The sequence below is a fragment of the Micrasema longulum genome, unplaced genomic scaffold (genome assembly GCF_059751315.1).
Source record: "Micrasema longulum isolate JH-2025_06_02 unplaced genomic scaffold, ASM5975131v1 h1tg000059l, whole genome shotgun sequence".
Taxonomy (NCBI): domain Eukaryota; kingdom Metazoa; phylum Arthropoda; class Insecta; order Trichoptera; family Brachycentridae; genus Micrasema; species Micrasema longulum.
In genome coordinates this window covers 525,325-544,799 of record NW_028277266.1, presented here as the reverse complement: position 1 = coordinate 544,799, position 19,475 = coordinate 525,325, and the positions used below count along the sequence as shown (strand labels likewise).

At 32.9% G+C, this 19,475-nt stretch overlaps 3 protein-coding genes across 3 annotated transcripts; 1 reads left to right on the top strand and 2 right to left on the bottom strand.

Moving 5' to 3' along the window:
- Positions 1-5,786: 5,786 nt before the first annotated feature.
- Positions 5,787-6,621, bottom strand: amrt (TM2 domain-containing protein 2 amaretto). The gene has a single exon (XM_088230237.1). The coding sequence runs from the start codon at positions 6,519-6,521 to the stop codon at positions 5,979-5,981; it is 543 nt and encodes a 180-aa protein (XP_088086363.1). The 5' UTR covers positions 6,522-6,621; the 3' UTR covers positions 5,787-5,978.
- A 1,182-nt stretch (positions 6,622-7,803) lies between these two features.
- S2P (membrane-bound transcription factor site-2 protease) lies at positions 7,804-9,868 on the top strand. Its single transcript, XM_088230225.1, has 2 exons — positions 7,804-7,989; positions 8,063-9,868. The coding sequence occupies exons 1-2, from the start codon at positions 7,915-7,917 to the stop codon at positions 9,461-9,463; spliced, it is 1,476 nt and encodes a 491-aa protein (XP_088086351.1). The 5' UTR covers positions 7,804-7,914; the 3' UTR covers positions 9,464-9,868.
- Positions 9,869-13,815: 3,947 nt separating this feature from the next.
- On the bottom strand, positions 13,816-16,816 carry LOC148285108 (LYR motif-containing protein 2). The gene is made up of 2 exons (XM_088230250.1): positions 16,582-16,816; positions 13,816-15,037 (listed from the first exon to the last, which is right to left on the bottom strand). The coding sequence occupies exons 1-2, from the start codon at positions 16,618-16,620 to the stop codon at positions 14,819-14,821; spliced, it is 258 nt and encodes an 85-aa protein (XP_088086376.1). The 5' UTR covers positions 16,621-16,816; the 3' UTR covers positions 13,816-14,818.
- Positions 16,817-19,475: the final 2,659 nt, after the last annotated feature.

The window sequence follows — 19,475 nt, the reverse complement described above, 5'->3', positions numbered from 1 at the left end:
CTTTCAAAAATATTTTTACGTATCATCATCGCTATGATTTTTTAATCTTTTGTAATTTTTAAACTACACCACTCGCGGCGTCACAAGTTCAAATCGGTGAGTTTTTATGACATTTAACAAGAGAACCCTGTACCCTTCAAAACATGCTAAACATGGCTACCCGGAAACCCAAAATCTATCACAACACATAATTGATTGGCTATTCTGAACATGTGCTCACCCGAACCTGTGACGTTTCATAGTTCACTTTTATTAAATCATAATTTATTCACTATTTTATATATTTTCGAGAAACTTTGCTGTAAAATTAAATGCTCTGATTTTTACCGTGTGTAAGAAAACATTTTTTATATCCAATTTTCCGTAGAACTGAACTTCCCTACTATTTTTAAAGTGGTATTTATTAGACAATACTAAGGACCTTTGTGTTTTTTAACGCAAACAATTTAAACTAAAAATCAGTGTGGTTTCAACACGTTCACTGTTACTCATTTCTTATAGTATCCACTTATACGGACACCTTTGTCTTGATTTTGACAGCCATAGCCGGCATTACTGCAAACTTTCGATTAAATTTTGTCAAAATTTCCCATTTATACTATTTTTGCTTTCAAAATAAAAGATTGCTTTAATTCATGTTTTATTTTATATACAATCTGTCATCTGTTCTGAGAACCTCTTAAGATGACAATTTAAGGAATTAACCCCAATAGAAATCTAATACCTTGGGTGCATGTAATAATATTAAGTTCTATCAATGATATTAAATTAAAAATTGTTCTACTAAAACTGTACTAAAAATACCATTGAGTGTGAATTAGTTTAAATATTACTGGCATATTTCTGGACTGGAATGAAAATAATTTAAATCATTTACTGGTGTCAGTTCGTAAAACAATTTTTCAACATATATGTAGTACTTAGTTGTGTTTTATAATATATGTTGACGGTGGTAACATAATTTCCACATCTCTGTTAAGATAATCTACATTTATCTTTAAAATAATATTTATGGGTTGTATGAATTTCCGTCCATCCATGTAAAATGTATATGCATCTACTTTAATATCATAGACAATCTTATTGAAATCTCGCTAAAAAACAGTTTAGTGCTCTGCTTCGACATATTAACAATACATACAAACATTTCATTATAAAAATAAATATCTTTAAAATGTACCGACGAAATAATATTCCCACTTATGTCATCGTCATTTAAAAATTAATTTGCAAATCATAAACCTCCATTTTTAAAAAATCCACAGATTTCTAGACCAATAATTAGAATAGGCCGACGGACAGTAATGTCATATGTAAAGTGAGATTTAAAAGAAATAATTAGATGTCTGGTACAAGGTTTATATTTTATTTGTTTTTATCTATATCTTTCTTTTCTTTTATTTTGATGTGGTTTTTTGCCTCTTTGGCGTATACATGTAAAAATAAAATAGATGTATGATACACCTGCATTCCCCCGGATCTGGGCCAAGATGGCGGTGTTCAATAAGGACCCTGTTAATTCCTTCATTTGGTCAGTCCGTCTAGGAGACCGTCCCATATTCGCCTGCCCTGAACTGTCCTTGATAGTACCATCTTTGCAATATGTCTGAAATATAATAGAATCTTTCGTCTGCGCGTCATGGAGAGTCTCGCTTATTGATAGTTCCTGAAGGATGGAGATGTCTGTGTGTCTTGCAATCCACAAAATGCATAGCATAGCATCTATCTCCAGTACCACGTTTCAAACAATAACAGTATTTAATCTGCAATATATTGGTTTAAGCACATGCATACCTTGCTTGCTTTGAGATAGATTTAATTTGTATGTTATTACAATATTTCTTAAGTTGGGCATTAAAATAATTTGTCTGGTTCATGGTTAAGTTCATTTTAGACATAGTTTACATTTTGTGCATGGATCTATGCACAGTAGGGAAAGAATTAGTTTCAGTTTTTGTTATTTAAAAAGATATTTATTGCACCCCATATTAGGTTTGATCATTTTTCTAAATTGATTTTAAATGATGACTTATCTAGAAGTAATAAATGGTAAAAGTTCTTCTACCATGAAAAACATCAATTATTTATAAATAAAGTGTTTATAAACCCTTTCTCAGCATTGTATTTTGGTAATGTTTGCTGTGCAACTATTTTTATAACTTTTATTTAAATAAATAACTAATTAATGTTGAATTAGAATTTTTCAAATGAATATATTTCGAAAAGCAGTAATCTTTATAAAAGAAGCAGCTATCGTAAATCTTATTTGAATATGTCAGAAAATAATGAGAGTGTAAATTATTAACCAATTAAGTATATTACTTGTGCATAAGATAATATTTTTGTAACATGAACTTATAAAATATGTGTAAATAATTGTTAGACAATATTGATGTTAAATGTTTTATTTGAAAAGAAAATAAATACATTCATAATAAAAATTTGTATTATTTTAAACGCCAAACTTAATTTTCAATAAATCTTATTGCGATCTATTTAATCTGTTCATCGATCAGCATAGAACAAACTATGGCCCTTATTCTCCAATGACCCGTCTTTGTCGTATTGTTAACTCAAGACAAGATCTGGACTTTTTTGGTTTAAGTTTACAACAATTTAAACGAGCACTAAGTAAATAGTCCAGATCTTGTCTCGATGTCCTTTATGTTTGTCAATGCTTCTTTTCTTTTTTTTTTTAATGTTTTAAACTTTTCTTTTATTGTAATATTTAAACCTTATAAATTGTATACATGGACAATGTCCGTTAATAAATAAATCTATAATGGACATGTATGGAAATATCATCGGTTGACAGGTAAAACTCATAAAGTACAGATTTATGGTGAAATAACATTATATTTCACTATATTTTTCAACAATCTCTTGCAAAACTGTAATGTATAAATTTTACAAATTCCAAACCGCTATTTTGGATCGCTTAATGGACTTAGTAATTTTTCTGCAAGAGATTGTTGAAGAATATTAAAGAAAAATATTCATATTAAAAAATCAGTGAGTCCATTAAGCGATCTGAAATAGCGGTTTAGAATTTGTCAAAAATAAATTTTAAACCTTTAAAGTTTAAGAAAATCACGTGCGTCGTTGTTGTACGATCCCGATGATATGTTTGCTAAGTTTTGTGTGCTGCAGCATTATACTGATATGACGGAAAAAAAACCCTCTAGGAATAAACAGTATTGATTGCAACCCGTTTGATTTAAGATAAGGGTGTCACCACTTGATAAATCAAACATTTTTTAAAACTAAAACAAAAATGAATCATTAATACTTATCTCTTATCAGCTTACCAGCCAACACCAGCTCAAACATTAACAACAGCGTATATCTCAATTTGAAGTTTTTTTTTGTCATATCTGTATACTCTTCAAAATACAAAATAAAACTCCAAACTAACTTTATTTCAAAATCAGAGTGATTTTTGATACTAAGATAATTTTTCTACTATTTCAGACAAATCGGGTTTATAATAATTACTACTTGCTACCCTCAATACGATCAATGTGAGAATCGGTAATCTGTCGATTCCTGTATATGTTTTTCGGATATTTCATTTTGGAAAAGGACGATTCGCAAAGATACATTGGTGCGAACAACAGGAAGTCACATTTTGTACAGTCATACATTTTTGTGGGCTAATTTTCAAAAATTGATGTACTCCTTTCTCTAGTTCTTTTCTTTAAAAATACCTTTCAGATTAGTATCGTTCTTAAACTGGACAAATTTATCAAATAGTTCCGCATAATGTATTCCAATGTAGCTAATTTTGTTAAAGTTGCCTTTTCTAGGTGCCAGGGATTGTCTATAAACAACAAACAATCCTTGATACAATGTAAATCCTGAAATTTGCTCATAAATTTCTTGGCTAAGACAGCTAAATAATTTTATCATATCCTTTAGTTTTCTTGAGAAATATATAGTATTGTATACCATCTTGTTTATGTTTTATTGTGGTTGGAAAGTTATGTGGTACTTGGTTCTATATTACTTCATAATAGATGTTTAATTTCGAAATGATTTTATTTTCACCTGTAAGCCAAAATTAAGCTCACTCAGTTTTTTTTGTGATATCACTCATAAAAAATAAAAGACGCCACCATCCATCACTATCAAGATTAGTGTAAATTTTCTTATTTTGCTGCAAAAACAAAATAAATTCTTGCCTTAAAGTAAAAAATCATTCCCAAACTTTTCGTTGGCTTAGCCATCTCACCAAGGTATGGAAAAGGAGGTCGCCATAATTATTGTTAAGTTCTTATAAAAGACTATTAAAATTTCTACAGTTCAGTTTTCATGCTTGAATATAATTCACTGTACTTATTAGTCTTCATTGCGGTGTCTGTTTCCGCAATGGAGATACGTGCCGCTAAGTTCTCATGGTGTATGATAGAGTGAAAAATAAGAGGTTTGTCAAATTGTATTTCTTTTTCGATAGGGTTATAAATCCCTTTTGAGATCCGGTCATTGAAGGGCGGATTAATGTCCTTCAATGACCGGATCCACAAACCATTTTTTTAAATATCAATATCATTGTTAAGCACGAGGCCTAGGAAGGGCAGATAAGTGCCATCGACGCCAGTTGCAGTTAGTTTTCAGCGAGCGATGATTGTTTACGTGTATCTGAAGATATTAAAAACTTAAAAAGTAAGAATTTTTAAAATCACATTCTTGATAATAAATGTGTTTCGGGCCACACATAAAGCTAAGCTTGGCAAGTTGCAGGTTGATTGTAGCTGGTTAAACCTGTCAACCAATGACGTATAGTGTACATTTATCCTTATAAGCTCGACAGCCCTGGGCGGGCCTCGGCTGAATCCAGGAGTCTCCTCAACTCTTGCCGGTCTGCTGCCCTTCTTCACTTCCAACATTGTGGTATCTGCACTGATGCAGTCCACCCATCGCATTTTGGGCCTTCCTAGTGGCAAAGAGAGAGTTAAGTTTTCGTCGTCCGTTCTAATTATATAGCCAGCCCACCTCAAGCGCCCCCCCTTGATGAAGTTGATTATATCGAGCGCTCCGTAGATTTCGTATAGCTCCCTATTGTAGCGACGACGTCAATGGTTGTTTCCTCTCACAGGGCTCTTTTGAAAGTTGCAATGGTTTCCTCGATATTATTTGTCATAACCCATATAATATAATCTTTGTCATAGCTCCTCGACACATACGAAAAACTTAAGGTTATGACTACAAAACAAATTTATGCAAAAGTTTTACAAATGTATGCATACAAAAACTATCCACTACCTCCCATGACACCAAACACAACTACTAGAGTTACTAGACATTCCACCCTGATGCTGCAAAAGCAATTGAAAATTAAAACAACTTTCGGTCAAAGAGGATTGGTCTACTTCTCCATCAAAGCGTACAACCTATTTCCATTGTCCATAAGGTCAATCAGTAAATACTGTCACTATAAAATCACCATTAAGAAATGGATAATGGAGGTGGGATGCTCACGGATTGATGAGTGGATCAGGCCAATTATGCAGAAAGATGTTTTTATTTGTTAGTTTTGCGTGTTTCTATTATTTTTATATGTATTTGATATTATGATTTAATTATGTTTAATAAGTCATGTTTAAAAATTATATAAAATGTCTCCGTCGGCACAGGACACCCCAATAAGGAACATCATCATTATGTAAAAAAGTCATATATAAATTGTAAAAGAACAAATAAATAAATTTAAAAAATACAGTATACATTATTAGAATAATAATATGTTTGATAGATTTTTCAAGTAAGTAAAAATAAAACATCTTGAGTTTTAATTGTAACGGTGATATATTATCAAATAAAAAATACATATTTACTGAAGATCATTTCGTTGCTTTAATATCTAAAAATTGTCCATAGTTGAATTATATTGTAAGTCTCACCATTTTTCATGAAATGAAAACAGTCACGTCGAATACAATAAAATTTATCACATTTTACTCAATATGTCAAAGGTTGTTTCAAACATATGGATTCCAATTACTGCCGTCTTCGGGATGGAGACTATTCGTAATTAATAAGACAATATCCACAATCCACCAAATGCCCAAACCTCCGAGCGTGAGAAGCTTTCCGACAGCGGTACCAGTCTGTCCGAGACAGAATCTGTCCATCCCGAGGAACCCCAGAAGTATGCTGTAAATCAGCGTCGTCGTGAAATACTGCTCGGAATATTTAATACACGGAAATCCTTCCCTAAAGAATGTTCTAGGACCGTAGCACTCAATATCTGGCAAAACAGTACACTGCACGCTAGTTTTCTCGACATCTTCATATCTTACACCCCCGAACTTGATGCATCCGTGTCCGGCCTCGTCCCTGGCAGTTTTATTTCCTTTGTGGTCGACTGGAACGTCGCACTGGATGAACTGCATTGGTAGAAAATTGCATTTAACAAGGGGACCTGAAGGTACGTACTCATTTTGAGATGATTCGCCGAGAAGAGTCGCGTGATTGACGGTCAAGTTGAAAATAACTATCAGCACTAAGTAAGAGAAATTCATGTTCTCGAATTTAATTAATCATTTTCAAAAATAAATATATTTGAAATTAATAGGGAATGTTGACAAGTGAAAAGTGACACAAGACATATAAAGGCGTAGATAAAGACAATAAATTTTCAATGACAATCTGTCATTTGATTTTTACCATAGGCAACAAAAAAAAATTAAAACTCGGTTACCTACTGGTCCAAGTCATTTTAATTTTATTCAACGAGTGAGTGTGCAAAGTGTGTAATTTATTTGGGCAAATGATTTTTTTTTCTGAGGATTTAAACTTATAACAACAATTCAAGAGTTTACGAGATTATAAATAAACATTATTATATTTCTGAAAACTATTTTTACTCAGTTACCAAACGTTTTTAGCGAGTTTAACTCCTAAAAAAATTTAAAGCAAAAAATAATAATTTGCATTATTTTCAATACACATTCCACAATTTTCTTCAGTAAATGTATTAAAATAATTTAAAATAATATGACACTTTAATCATTTGTTCTAAGGAAGACTGTCAATTATTTGGTTCATTAATTAATAAAAACCAAGATAGAAAACATTTTAGAGAGTAAAATATGGAATTCTAGGTATTTACATTTCCAATTTTTTACTTATTTATGGACCAGTTGATTTAGTTACAATATTTTCCAAATGTTTAAGGACAAAATATTGAGTTTTATTAATGTAATGAACATTCTTCACGCAAGTATTTTTTTAATTTATACACATGTATATATTATTCGAATTTCTTGGAATTTTAAACAATTTTTTTGTGATACAAAATCATCGCTCAAGTATTTTTTATATTTATGAATATTCATATTACAAGAATTTCCCGAAATTCCGTTTTCAAACAAAATGTTTTTTTTGTGTAAGAAAAATAAATATCTTTTTATTTTATGACATAGGAACACAAATGAATAAAAATTTTAGGTACCGTACCTTTTTATATCTAATGTAATGTTGATTTTACACTACATAATTTTGTATTTTTTGGTAAAACTTAATTGTACATACATATTTTAAAAGAATCAACGAATATAATTTATTATGTCTTTCATCATCAGTGGCGCTACAGCTCGTTGTGGACCCTGACCTCCTGCACCCTGTGGCTCTTCTCCAGTTCGTTCGGCAGTTTTTTCATTTTTATGTATTTAGGGAATCAAAAAAAAAAAATCCACCCCACCTACCCCCCTGGCGCAGAGCGGCGACCTAGAGATTTTTCCATAGATCATGTCTTTGGGATCTGGATACCAAACTTGATGTTGTCATTGTTGGCAACGCTGAGTAAAATAAAACCGAACACCGACACCGACGGACCGACGTTAAACTGTCAAATATTCATAATATGGATTGCAAATAAATATTTGTACTATAGGTTTTCTGCTATTAGTAAAAATGGATCTTGCCGCATTATTTGTTGTCGTAGGAATAATATACGGTGTTTTATTTTTCTTCGATTCATTTTTTAAGGTGAGTAATCCGGTATTTGTTCGTGTTAACCTAAGTCACCGCATCGATGTTAACTGAAATTTCATTGTTACAGAGTTGCATGCATTACCCCTACCTCGCTTTGCTCGAAGGTACCGGATTAAAGTTTGGATTCTTGCACATGTCATGGTACACATCGGCGTTCAATAGAACAGTATACAAGTGGGGCTCTAACTCTCCCAGGTTTCTTCAACAATGGTTCACTTTGGGATGCTATACAACACTCATTTTACTACCGATCGCTGTCGGCATCGTTCTCAAGTCTGGCGCGGATTATCTCACGCCGGATGACGGCAAGTACGTGCGGAAAGGTCCCATTCTGGAGTCCGCAATACCCGGAGTTAATTTGCCAGCAGAGGACTTGGGTTATTATCTCTTTTCCCTAGTCCTGAGTAGCGTTATTCACGAACTCGGCCACGCCATGGCGGCTGTGAGAGAAGACGTGCCGCTGATCAACTTCGGTTTCCACGTCGTGTTTATAGTTCCCATCGCCTTCGTGGGGATGAGCATGGAACATTTGCACTCGCTAAGTCCCTGGAGAAAACTGAGAGTTTATTCGGCGGGTATTTGGCACAACACCGTACTGGCTGTGGTGGCGTACATTTTGTTCTTAGGAATTCCCGTCTTCTTCGGCTACGCTTATCGGATAAACGAAGGAGTTCAAGTGATCGAAATATCACCCAAATCTCCCCTCTACGGTCCCAAGGGAGTGAACTACCTGGATACTATCACTCACATAAACGAGTGCGAGGTCAACAATAAGTTGGACTGGGAGGATTGTCTCATCGGGGTTCTGTCGCAGCAGTGGGGAGTGTGCGTGTCCCCCGACTTCGTGCGCAAGTATGACGAATCAGTTCAGATCAAACACTCCAACAGCGGACTGCTGGAGTGCTGCGAGAAGAGCGAAGGGCAGAACCTCTGCTTCGAGTACTTGGAGCCCGCTCACGGCATATTGGAACTCCCGCAGCACATGTGCCTGCCGGTCAGACGAATAATCGAGAGTGATTTCCAGAAGTGCTACTTGACGGAAGGATTCAACTGTCCCATGGAGTACCACTGCGTGAAGCCCATACTGCAAAACACCACTAGTTTGATGGTAATCAAACGAATGAACAAACCTGATGTACTCTACATCGGACATCCCTTCGACGTCCATCACACCGTCATCGTGTCGCAATATATCCCTAAATCTAAAATGTTTCCGGCGAGCATTCCGGAAGGTTTCGAGAGGGCCACGAAGTATATAATTATGTTCTCTATCGGCCTCGCTGTTGTTAATGTATTTCCGTGTTTTGTGTTCGATGGCCAGTACATTATACAGACATTTATTCACCTGATTTTTATATCGAAGATGACCCACAACAGTATGAGAAATATGACATTCTGTATTACATTAATCGGGACTATTACCCTCGTCATAGTTTTTGTTGCTATGCTGTGGAAACAATTACTGTAATCTTTCCTCGGGGAAGTATCTAGTCCATTATTTAAGTCCGTATTTGCACCTTTGCGATATAGAAGTTGAGTTTCTTGGATTTATTAATCACATTATTTTGGTTTATGTTTCTTGTAAAATATTCATATTTAATATGTAAATATCTGTGATACTAAATCGTTATTTTTTACCGCCTTGAAAAAAACTCTTCTAATCAGCAAAGCAGTGTACAACTAATGTTAAATGTCAGATAGTGTTTTGTTAAAATAGTTCAATAAAGTAGGAAAAGACTAAGATAGCTTTTATACATCTTTAAAAAATTGAATTTCTGTCAATTTACATAAATCCAACTTCTTTTCAAAATGTTCAGTTTATTGAAAATTCATTTACCAGTTCGGGAAACTGGAGTATAAATTTAAAGAAAAATATTAAAAACATAAGCCACATCAACAGCCGGAAATCAACCCTATCTAACTAGAAATTGACATATTCTTTCTTAAATTTATTATTAACTCATTCCATTAATTTATGAATAGTGTTTTTATTTAGTTTATATCTAACCTAATTAAACCATTTACAATCGTTTAAAGGTCTTAGAAATACGAGAAATCTTCACCTTCTAAAATAAATTTATTCATGTACGATACACATTTTCTCTAAAACAGTGCTTTCCAACCTGTGGGTCCACACCCCAGGGGGGTCTGCGTAGCCATGCCTTGGGGGTCGCAGTCACAAGTAAGGCAAAAGAAAAAAGCGAAGATTTCAGGTCCTGTACTAGAATCAAATATAATAATTTTAGTGAGAAGGCTGTGCCTATTTGTTTTTTAACAATTTGTCGAATCATGGTTCTATTACACTACGTGGGGTATGTGTGACCTCGATTTTGTCAATTTTAGCTAGGCATAATCAGTCTGATGTGCAGTTGTCTATTTTGCACAGTTTTCGGGGAGGTATCTGCGAGAGAGTGACAGGATAACTATATTCAAATTCCTATTCATCAAACCGCTCTTCGCCACATATCCTCTTAACATTATTTAACAATAATAAACAAACTGAGATCTACAAAATTATTAGATACCTTCGTATTTTAACATTTATTTATGTAAGTTTCGGTCAAAAAATTAGCATCTGTAAAATGGTTCTTAATTCATTAACAATTAAGGACCGTTTTTTTAAACATGACATTTGTGCGAAGCGTAATTTTTCAGGAGAAAGTTTTTCGTGATTCACATCAATCAAATCGCATGAATAATCATTGTTTTAAAAAATCACACCTTACGCTAAACCTGAAGATAATCTAATTTGAGTTAAGTTTTTCATTAGCACCCAATATAAATTATTGAAATTAGGGATTAATAATATACACAATATTTATTTTTTTCAAAACAAGATATTTTACCGTGTAAGACTTTGATAATTTTGTAAGCTAGTCTTTAGCGTGTTTTGGCTAGTTATTTTTCAGGTCTCAATACTGACTTTAAATTTTTTTTAAAAACAAAACATATGCAAATTTGTGAATTGAAAAAATGATTCTCAATTATATAAATCAAAACACTAACTTTTTAAAGACTAGTAATATTGAAGTGCTATTATTACATGTTCTCATGAACTGTATTAAGTGAAATTGTCCCCTATCAACATCCAAAATTTATTTATAGCTTAAACCACTTTTTATGATGACCAGCGAATGAGTTTTGTAGTAACTGAAATTTTCAGACTAAAAATTTTCAGGCTTATAATTTTGAGTTATGTACGAATTACATTATTTTTATTTATGTCATTTAAATGCAATCCCATCAAGACATCCCCGGTGAATCAACAATAAAATCAATTTCATATTACCAGGAAATGAAGCTGGCTTCCAAAGACAAAAATTTATTCCTAAAAGTACTTTTTTTGGATATTATGAAATATCATTTAGTTTGTATGCAATTCTTTCTTTAATTTGTAAATGATTTTTATGGATTTATATTCCTCAACTTGTGTTTATTTATTTGTCTTGATAGCCATTTCTACAAGGCATATTAATTGTTTAAAAATTATTAGCGACATTGTGGTTATGACTGATGCAGTCAGTGAGCACCAAATAATTTTGCCCATATGTCTGCATTTAATTGTAATGTAAGTATAGTATCTATATAAGTAATTTGTTTTAGAAAATGTTTATTTATTTTATATTATTATTATTAATTAGTCAAGATTTTTAGATGCCTAACAGTTGAATCTTGTATGTGGTTTATGAATAATTCCGATTTATAAATGGGGATCACCTCATTCTACACTTTCCAATTTGTTTCTCAAATGTTTTTAAATTAAAACTTACATTTCATAAATGTTGATTGTATAACAAATGTGTAAATCTTAGTTAATAATTTATATGGACTGTGGAAAGGAAAAAGTTCAACATGGAGCAAACTTAACAGAAGAGCCAAAGAAAGTTTTTTTCTTTCAATCAATAAAAAATCTAAAATTTTAATTTTTTATTTAAAGTATGTAGAAATCACAACAAAATAATACTTATATGTGAGATTTTATTATTATTTACAAAAACAAAATTTTAATTGGCTCTTCTGTGAAGCTGCTACTTGTCACTCGGAACTTTTTCCTTTCCGCCGCTATTGTGTATATATTTATATTAATAGTGTTAAATTTATAACCGGCAATATTATTTAATCTACTTTAAATTGTGTAAATATCTGATGTAAGTTTTTTTTGTGTAATTTTAATAGTTATTCTAAAAGATAGAGGGTAAAGAGATGTCTAGCGTACTTAATCAGAGCTTGTATTTGATACATTTTAATTTCCTTTCCTTAATGCTGATCTCATATTAATATATTTATTTGCAGATTTTCCATGTGAGGTGTACCAATATAGGAAAGTTTCATTAAAAAACATTTATTTCTGCATTATTAATTAACTACGCTAACACAATAGTTTAAAAAATATATATAATAATAATAAAACTATGCACATATTTTTATTACTATAATTAAAATGCAGTTCCACCAAGAAATGTCCGTAGGAAAACTTAATTTATTTCAATTACATGTTATTTTGACTTCCCAGCTTTGATTTTTACCTGGGATGTCACTTTTTTCACCTAGTTCTACAAAATCTGTGGAATTTTTAACAGTAAAGCGGGCATTTGTGATTGGTAAACTAATATTTAAAATGTGTTTAGTTTTTAATAAATTTTTTTATACTTTGTAAAGAAGTTTCACCATATAATCAAATGTTCATATTATAGTTATAATATCTGAAAGCATATTGTAAATATTAGTTGAGTATGTAGTATTTTATACCACTCTCACACACGCATTTGTCTAATATTAATGTAAACTAATCAATTGAGCGGGAATGTTACGTACCTATCATAAAACAAAACAATTCAGACCAAAATGGACACCAACTCATTGGAACAATACGCACCATCCCTCGGTAATTGCACACATATATATATGTCCAGGAATCAGCGAACAGCTTTTTAGTGACATGTCTGGCAGTTACTATGATACCTACAATCTACAAAAGCTTTTCTTCGGATATATTTCTTTTTTGTCAACTATAATGTTGAAACAGTGCTTTATTTATTGTTTACTTTTTAGCATGGACACTTGACAAAGTATCTACTCTACTCAATGTTTATTTTTTTGTAAATTTATTGATATAATTTTAAGTTGCTAGAATTCCACTCGTTCATGCGCTTTGTAACTGCATGACGATTGGTAATCTTCCTTAAATATGTAAATTTTATCAACTATCACATACCTAAATTTTGTAAATGAGGCCTAGAATTTCGACCGTCCATGCGCTCAGTAGCTGCAAGTCTTGTTATAATCTAACTCCTATTTTTTTATTTTTTTTATTGTCATTCAAACACCAAACTTTGCTGTCAAATTAAAACATAATCTAAATGGGAGCTAGATTTCTCACAGTTCATGCGCTCTTTAGCTGCAAGTCGTGCTGTAATCTAGCTCCTATCTGTTATAATTGAAATAGATCACAGTTGGAAATAAGGAACTAGAATCCAATCTTCCATACGCCATGTAGCTGCAAGACGTGCTGGGATATTTATTTATTGTACGGCTATAATAATATAATACAATTTTCTATTTTGACCATTTTTTAAGGCTATGACATTTTTTCCTCAAACTTCAATGTTTTTTTACCCATGTGAAATAATATGTTAACAGGGTTTGAACTAATTACAAAAATCTCTTCATGTGCATACAAAAAATATTGTCACTAAATTAATTTATTAATAACACCACTAGAGGTCATCAACATGAATGTTTTAGTTACCGCAATACGTACTCTATAATATAGAGATATTATGCATAGCCCCATCATCCCATAAATACCAAAAAGTTTAGTGTGGATAAAAACACATTTATTCATATTTCATAATTATACCGTTATCCACATCTGATGGTGCATAGGGTGTATTTCGATCATCTCTTACATGAAGGCAAGATGACCAGTCATACATTTCAGGTGCCAGTCCAGGACTAATGAAATAGTGCACTCTAAAGCTCGTGTTATAGATCAGAAAATGGTACAAGATCCTGTGCAGTTTCTTGAACGATAATTCCTGTGCCATCTTATTTGCTGTTTTACATAGGGCAGTTTCTGTGATTGAATATCGACGCTGGAAAGAATAAAGTTACCAAGCGACATGTAGCAATTTTACAGATGAGCCAATTAAAGTTTTTTGGTTAATAATAATTGGCTCTTCTGTAAAGTTGCTACGTGTCGCTTGGTAAGTTTTTACTGTTCAGTGTCAATATATTTATTGAAAAGACAATGGCTCAAGATGTTGTCCTTGAGAAAGGTGGGCAGGCTATCCCCGCAGGATAATGAATTACCCCCACCACCACGTGCGTCCACGTTCCTCGTGTGAGCGCACAAGGGCAGGACAGTAGGACAATAGCCAATTGTATAGCGTGTGTCGCTCTTGTGATTTTTTTCTGCCAAAAATGTCTGCAGAGTAAATGTCTTTTTATTTAGTTCATTCTTCAACAATTCCAATACACCTTGGTAAAAAAGAAATCATATTTTTCGCAAACACGCTCGTAACGCATGTCGTTGCTGTTGATTTTTTCAGTGTTCTATAAGTGAATTGTCGTATTGTCCTGTCCGGTAAAAGCTGTTCACGGAGCAGGGACAAGAAAATATTGTCCTGTCTATTGTGATGCTAGCTTTAGTGCTACAAATATAAACAAATAATGTAGAAGCACATAGTTTTGTCATTAGTTAATACTTATAATTTCACTATAATGCCATAAATTAAGTTGTATAATATCGTCAACAAAAAAAATAAATTAATGTTTGTATTACCCACTTAATTTTAATGGTTTTTGTACAATTTTTAATAAATTATTTACACAAATCTAAACTTGTTTTTAATTCCTTCATTGCCTTCTGGCCATGTTGAATCATCATTTTAATAGCTAATTCATCCGTGTGATGCTTGTTATTTTGGAAATCTGTCCGTGCCCATTCTCTGAGCTCTTGTCTGCTCTTTTCATCTGGAACGTCTCTGATTGTTCGCAGAATTTGTCTGTATAATTTTTTGACTTCTGCTTTCAGCAAAAACTGTAAAGAAAAAAAAGTCAGGGTTGGGTCTGTTGTTAATGGCCGTTTTTACAATGGGTGTACACTCGTTTTTTGAACCAGATAGTTGTCTGTTTGACAGTTTTCAGAGCCGTAGCAAGACTTTGTAATTAATATGACGAGGCATGGGTAAATTTTACATTTAATACACAAATACGTATGTGTAAGAAAATATCATTACCACAATCCGTCTGCACCTAGTATTGTATAGGGCGCTGCATAGGTACACTAAACGCGGTGTAAATCGATCACCTGTAACATGAAGGTAAGGTGATCAGCCTTATGCTTCAGATCTAGTCTAGTCCAGTCTACAAACATACAATATTGCTGTGAAGAACCTAATAATTATTACAATAGTATTTCTGGAGATAAATACGTAGCTTTAGCTGGTATGTATTCAGACCATTACGGAAGTTTGATTTATATGTAAGAAATTTACATTTAAAAAACTCAAACTATTTTTATGTTGTTCCACAATACATACCATGAAATATTTCTAGTTCATCAAAGGCCAAAAATTTAATAAATTGTGCAACCGACTTTTGTGATACCTATAATGTTTGAGAATGTCATTAATAATTAATTTGATTATTTTCGCCTCTAATTAGAACAAATGTTAATAATAATATTTGGCAGGAATATTTAGCAATGGAGTGAGTTTTGACTTGCGGCTAATGCGGGCACAAAATCTTCCAGGGCAGGTAGAGCCTGACCTGGAAGATCCCGGACTCCCGTTTCCCACCAGCTCATTTGCAGTAAAGAAGTGATTATTAAATTTATAAAATTAATATAGGAGGCATAGGCTATAGTGATAGAAGTAAATACAGTTTTTCATGTTTGCAATATGGTCATAAGGAATGACAATATCCGACAATGGCCCTCCGTATAATTTGCCAACTATATATAATATATTATTTATCACAGTAAAAGTAGTAGAGTGAAATGAAATAATAATGCAATATACGAAATTTAAGAGAGCAACTTATTTATTGACAAAAACATTGGTTTTGTAAGAGCGAAACTAATGAGAAGACTCACGGTCTTTAAATGGTTTTGGGTATGTGGAGGAAGTACTTTAAATAGTATGGAAATGGTCGTTAAGGCCTAAAAAATCGTGTACGCCCGTTGCAAAAACGGTCATTAACAACGGGCCTTAGGGTCAATCGTACTTTGAATGAAGGGAAAACATTTTTGAGAAGGAAATATGGAAGTTTAGGCATTTACATGACTTATGAGCTGTCATTAGCTGGCCTCTTTACACACTGCGTAACATTCACCATTTTCCCTTTCGCAAAAATTCAAATTTTAATAACGTCCCAGCTAAATAATGTTTACTTTTTTATAAGATGGACACTGAATTGCTTAACAAAAAAGTTAGCTTGAGTACCCACTTTGACGAACACCTGACACTTATTTAACTTTTTTGGTGCAACTGACACACATATATAATATAATACAAGCAAAATCTTCTGTATGATTTTTATGATGTCACTATTATAAAGAACAAAAAGTTATGTGTAAATCACCTGCTTTAAATTCAATGTAGTGCTTGGTAGTTTATTCATATCAACTTCTTATTAACAATAGAAGATAACTAATAAATACTTTAATCACATAATCAAACAGTCATTTTGTTTGTAAATAAAAATTACAATGTATACATCAACAATAATAAAAATTTAAAAACAATCAAGTCTTATTATGTAAGGTTATGTAATTATTTACAGCTACAACCTGTCAAATTTCTGACAGTGCCAAAACCATCAACCATAGATTATACGGTTACATAGATTTTTTGGACTGCGTTCTTATACATCCTACCACTACCATCACGCCATTATTGTAGGAGAAGCCTGGCAGAGAAGATGGACCTGCCACACACGTCTATCCTGACACACATTCCTAACTTCTTCCATATTCATACATCTTGTCGTAAATAACCTTCGTTTGTGTTGCGGTGTCTGCTTTTGACATGACCAATTTAAAGATTTTGGTTTATCTGGTAATGCTACGCCTTTCTTAGTCGTTGTCGTCTTACGTTACCGCCATACTCACCATTTATATCTGTTGAAGATTATATTTGTAATTTTGAAATTACTCCGCGTGGACGTCACAAGTTCTCTTCGGTGAGTTCTGCTGATTGGTGAATTGGCTTTTCATAATCACCGGTTGATTCGAAAAAAATATTTTAAGGAGAACTATTAAAACTATTTCGTTCAAAGTAGTTTGTTTGTACTGAAATAATGTATAATATATGTATGTATTTTTTTTTATGCTCTAATTTTTACACTTTTTAAATCCAATTTCCCGTAGCACAGAACTTCCTTATTGTTTTGCGCATGTACTTTAGATAAAAAAAATATTTAAAAAAATAAAAAGTCGTCTTAACTAATTCAGTTTTAGGTTTCTAAAAATATCATCATTATGCACTCATCCGCATCTGATTGTGCATAGGAAACGTTTTTCGATTATCTGTTACATGCGGAAAAAGATTCAGGTGTCGGTTCAAGATACAACAACAACAAACCATTACGCCGTTTCCTCGTAGGGGTAGACAGAGAGAATATAACGCCATATCAATCTTTGCATACAGACCTCGCTTCCGCTACATTTATACATCTTCTCATCCACACACGCCGATTATTCCTACTTTTGACATTTGATGGACTTGATCGTGCCATGTCTTTCTCGGTCTTCCTCGTTTTCTGCATCCATCAACAGTCGCATCGTAGATCCTTTTAGCCGTTCTTTTGCTGTCCATTCGCTCTACATGTCCAAAGCAACGCAGCACCCCTTTCTTGATTTTGTCGATAATGCATGTCTCAGCCTTACACAGTTTACGGATCTCGAGATTTGTGCACCTATCATACATCGTTTTACCACCTGAGAGATCGCATTTCAACAGCATTTAACCTACTTTCATCATAATTTTTCCAAATCCATACTTCGCTCCCATAAATTAGAGTGGGCACTAGAACTCTGTTGTGAACTGCTAGTTTAGCCTCCTGCGATAAACATTTGTTTGCCAAAGTAGATTTCAGTGCACCGTTTTACCCTGTTCCCGGCACTCACCCTCCTTTCAATATCTTTCTCGGTCTTTCCATCCCTAGTAAACACACTTCCCAGGTACACAAATTCTTCTACCCGATTCAGAATATCTCCGTTCACACTGATCTCACATTTAGTCATATTTTCATCCCTTTCAAAAACCATCACTTTCGATTTATCAACATTCATAAGCAAATCGCTTTTCTCGCATACATCGTAGACTTTTGTTATTTGCTGCTAGCAAAAAGCGAGGCATCATCAGCATACATAAGACAGTTAACAGTTATACCACTCATTTTTGCTTATAGACTTTAGATACTACATATAAAATAAATACTTCATGTCGTCCTTTCCAGGAATTGAACCCGGAACCTCAAGCATGGTAGGCGAACTGCCAGTCATTACGTTACGAGAACATTTCACCACTAATTTTCCCTTTTTCGGATTTTTACCTGAGAGTTGCCATTGAATCGAAAACAAATCCAGGATTTATTTAGGGAAATTTTACATACTACGAACAACGATAAAAATACGTGAAATGGATTTAAAAAATTAATTGCATTTTCAAAATCAACATCCGTGTGGAAAAATATTTTCAATTCATAACTTTAAAAACGATTTTTTTTTTAATTTTCACGGGAATTTAAAATTACAAATTAAAAAATATTTTTATATTCATTTTTTTTAATTGACAGTCTTTCATAGACCCTTATTAATTTATAACTGTAAAAAAGTGATATTTTCCGATTATGTTTCACACGGAACTTACTTATTTAACTTATCTTTGCACAAAAAAACCGGATTTCAAAATTCAATATACCACAGGAAGTTGTTAGGAATTTTCTTTATTTGAAATATGACGCGCGCGCAACATCCGGTGGTTTAATTTGCTCCTCCCAAAATATAACTACTTTTCTGAAAATACTGTTATGGTTCAAATGCCAATTATTCAACAAGTTATTTTAATAGAGACGGAAAAATCATTATTAAGAGGGGAATATAGAAATCTAAGCTTTTACAGGGCTTACGACTTGTCATTGGTATGTTTAGTTATTATTTTACAGACAGTTTAACATTTACGATTCATGATTAGTTGAAATAATCGGCGTGCATGCATGAGAAGATGTCTGAATGTTGAGGAAGAGTGATATCACGTTCTATCCTCTATGTGTACCCCTACGGCGAAACGGCGTGATGGTTTTTTGTTTTTTTTATTTTTGACATTCTTCTAAGTTTATATTGGCTGTTTTTTTATTTTTCATTTATTATAAATTTTTCCTTGCATTTTACAATAGGCATACATAAGTTACAAATACAAAAAAAAATATTAGGTACATAAAAACAAATAAAATCCAAAAAGGCAATAAGTTGC

Bases quoted from the DNA above. Each gene is read 5' to 3' on its own strand.
- amrt (XM_088230237.1), bottom strand. From the start codon at position 6,521: ATGAATTTCTCTTACTTAGTGCTGATAGTTATTTTCAACTTGACCGTC.
- LOC148285108 (XM_088230250.1), bottom strand. From the start codon at position 16,620: ATGAATAAACTACCAAGCACTACATTGAATTTAAAGCAG. The intron at 15,038-16,581 runs GTGATTTACACA...TTTTCTTTACAG, and splicing joins CTACATTGAATTTAAAGCAG to TTTTTGCTGAAAGCAGAAGT.
- S2P (XM_088230225.1), top strand. From the start codon at position 7,915: ATGGATCTTGCCGCATTATTTGTTGTCGTAGGAATAATATACGGTGTT. The intron at 7,990-8,062 runs GTGAGTAATCCG...TCATTGTTACAG, and splicing joins TCTTCGATTCATTTTTTAAG to AGTTGCATGCATTACCCCTA.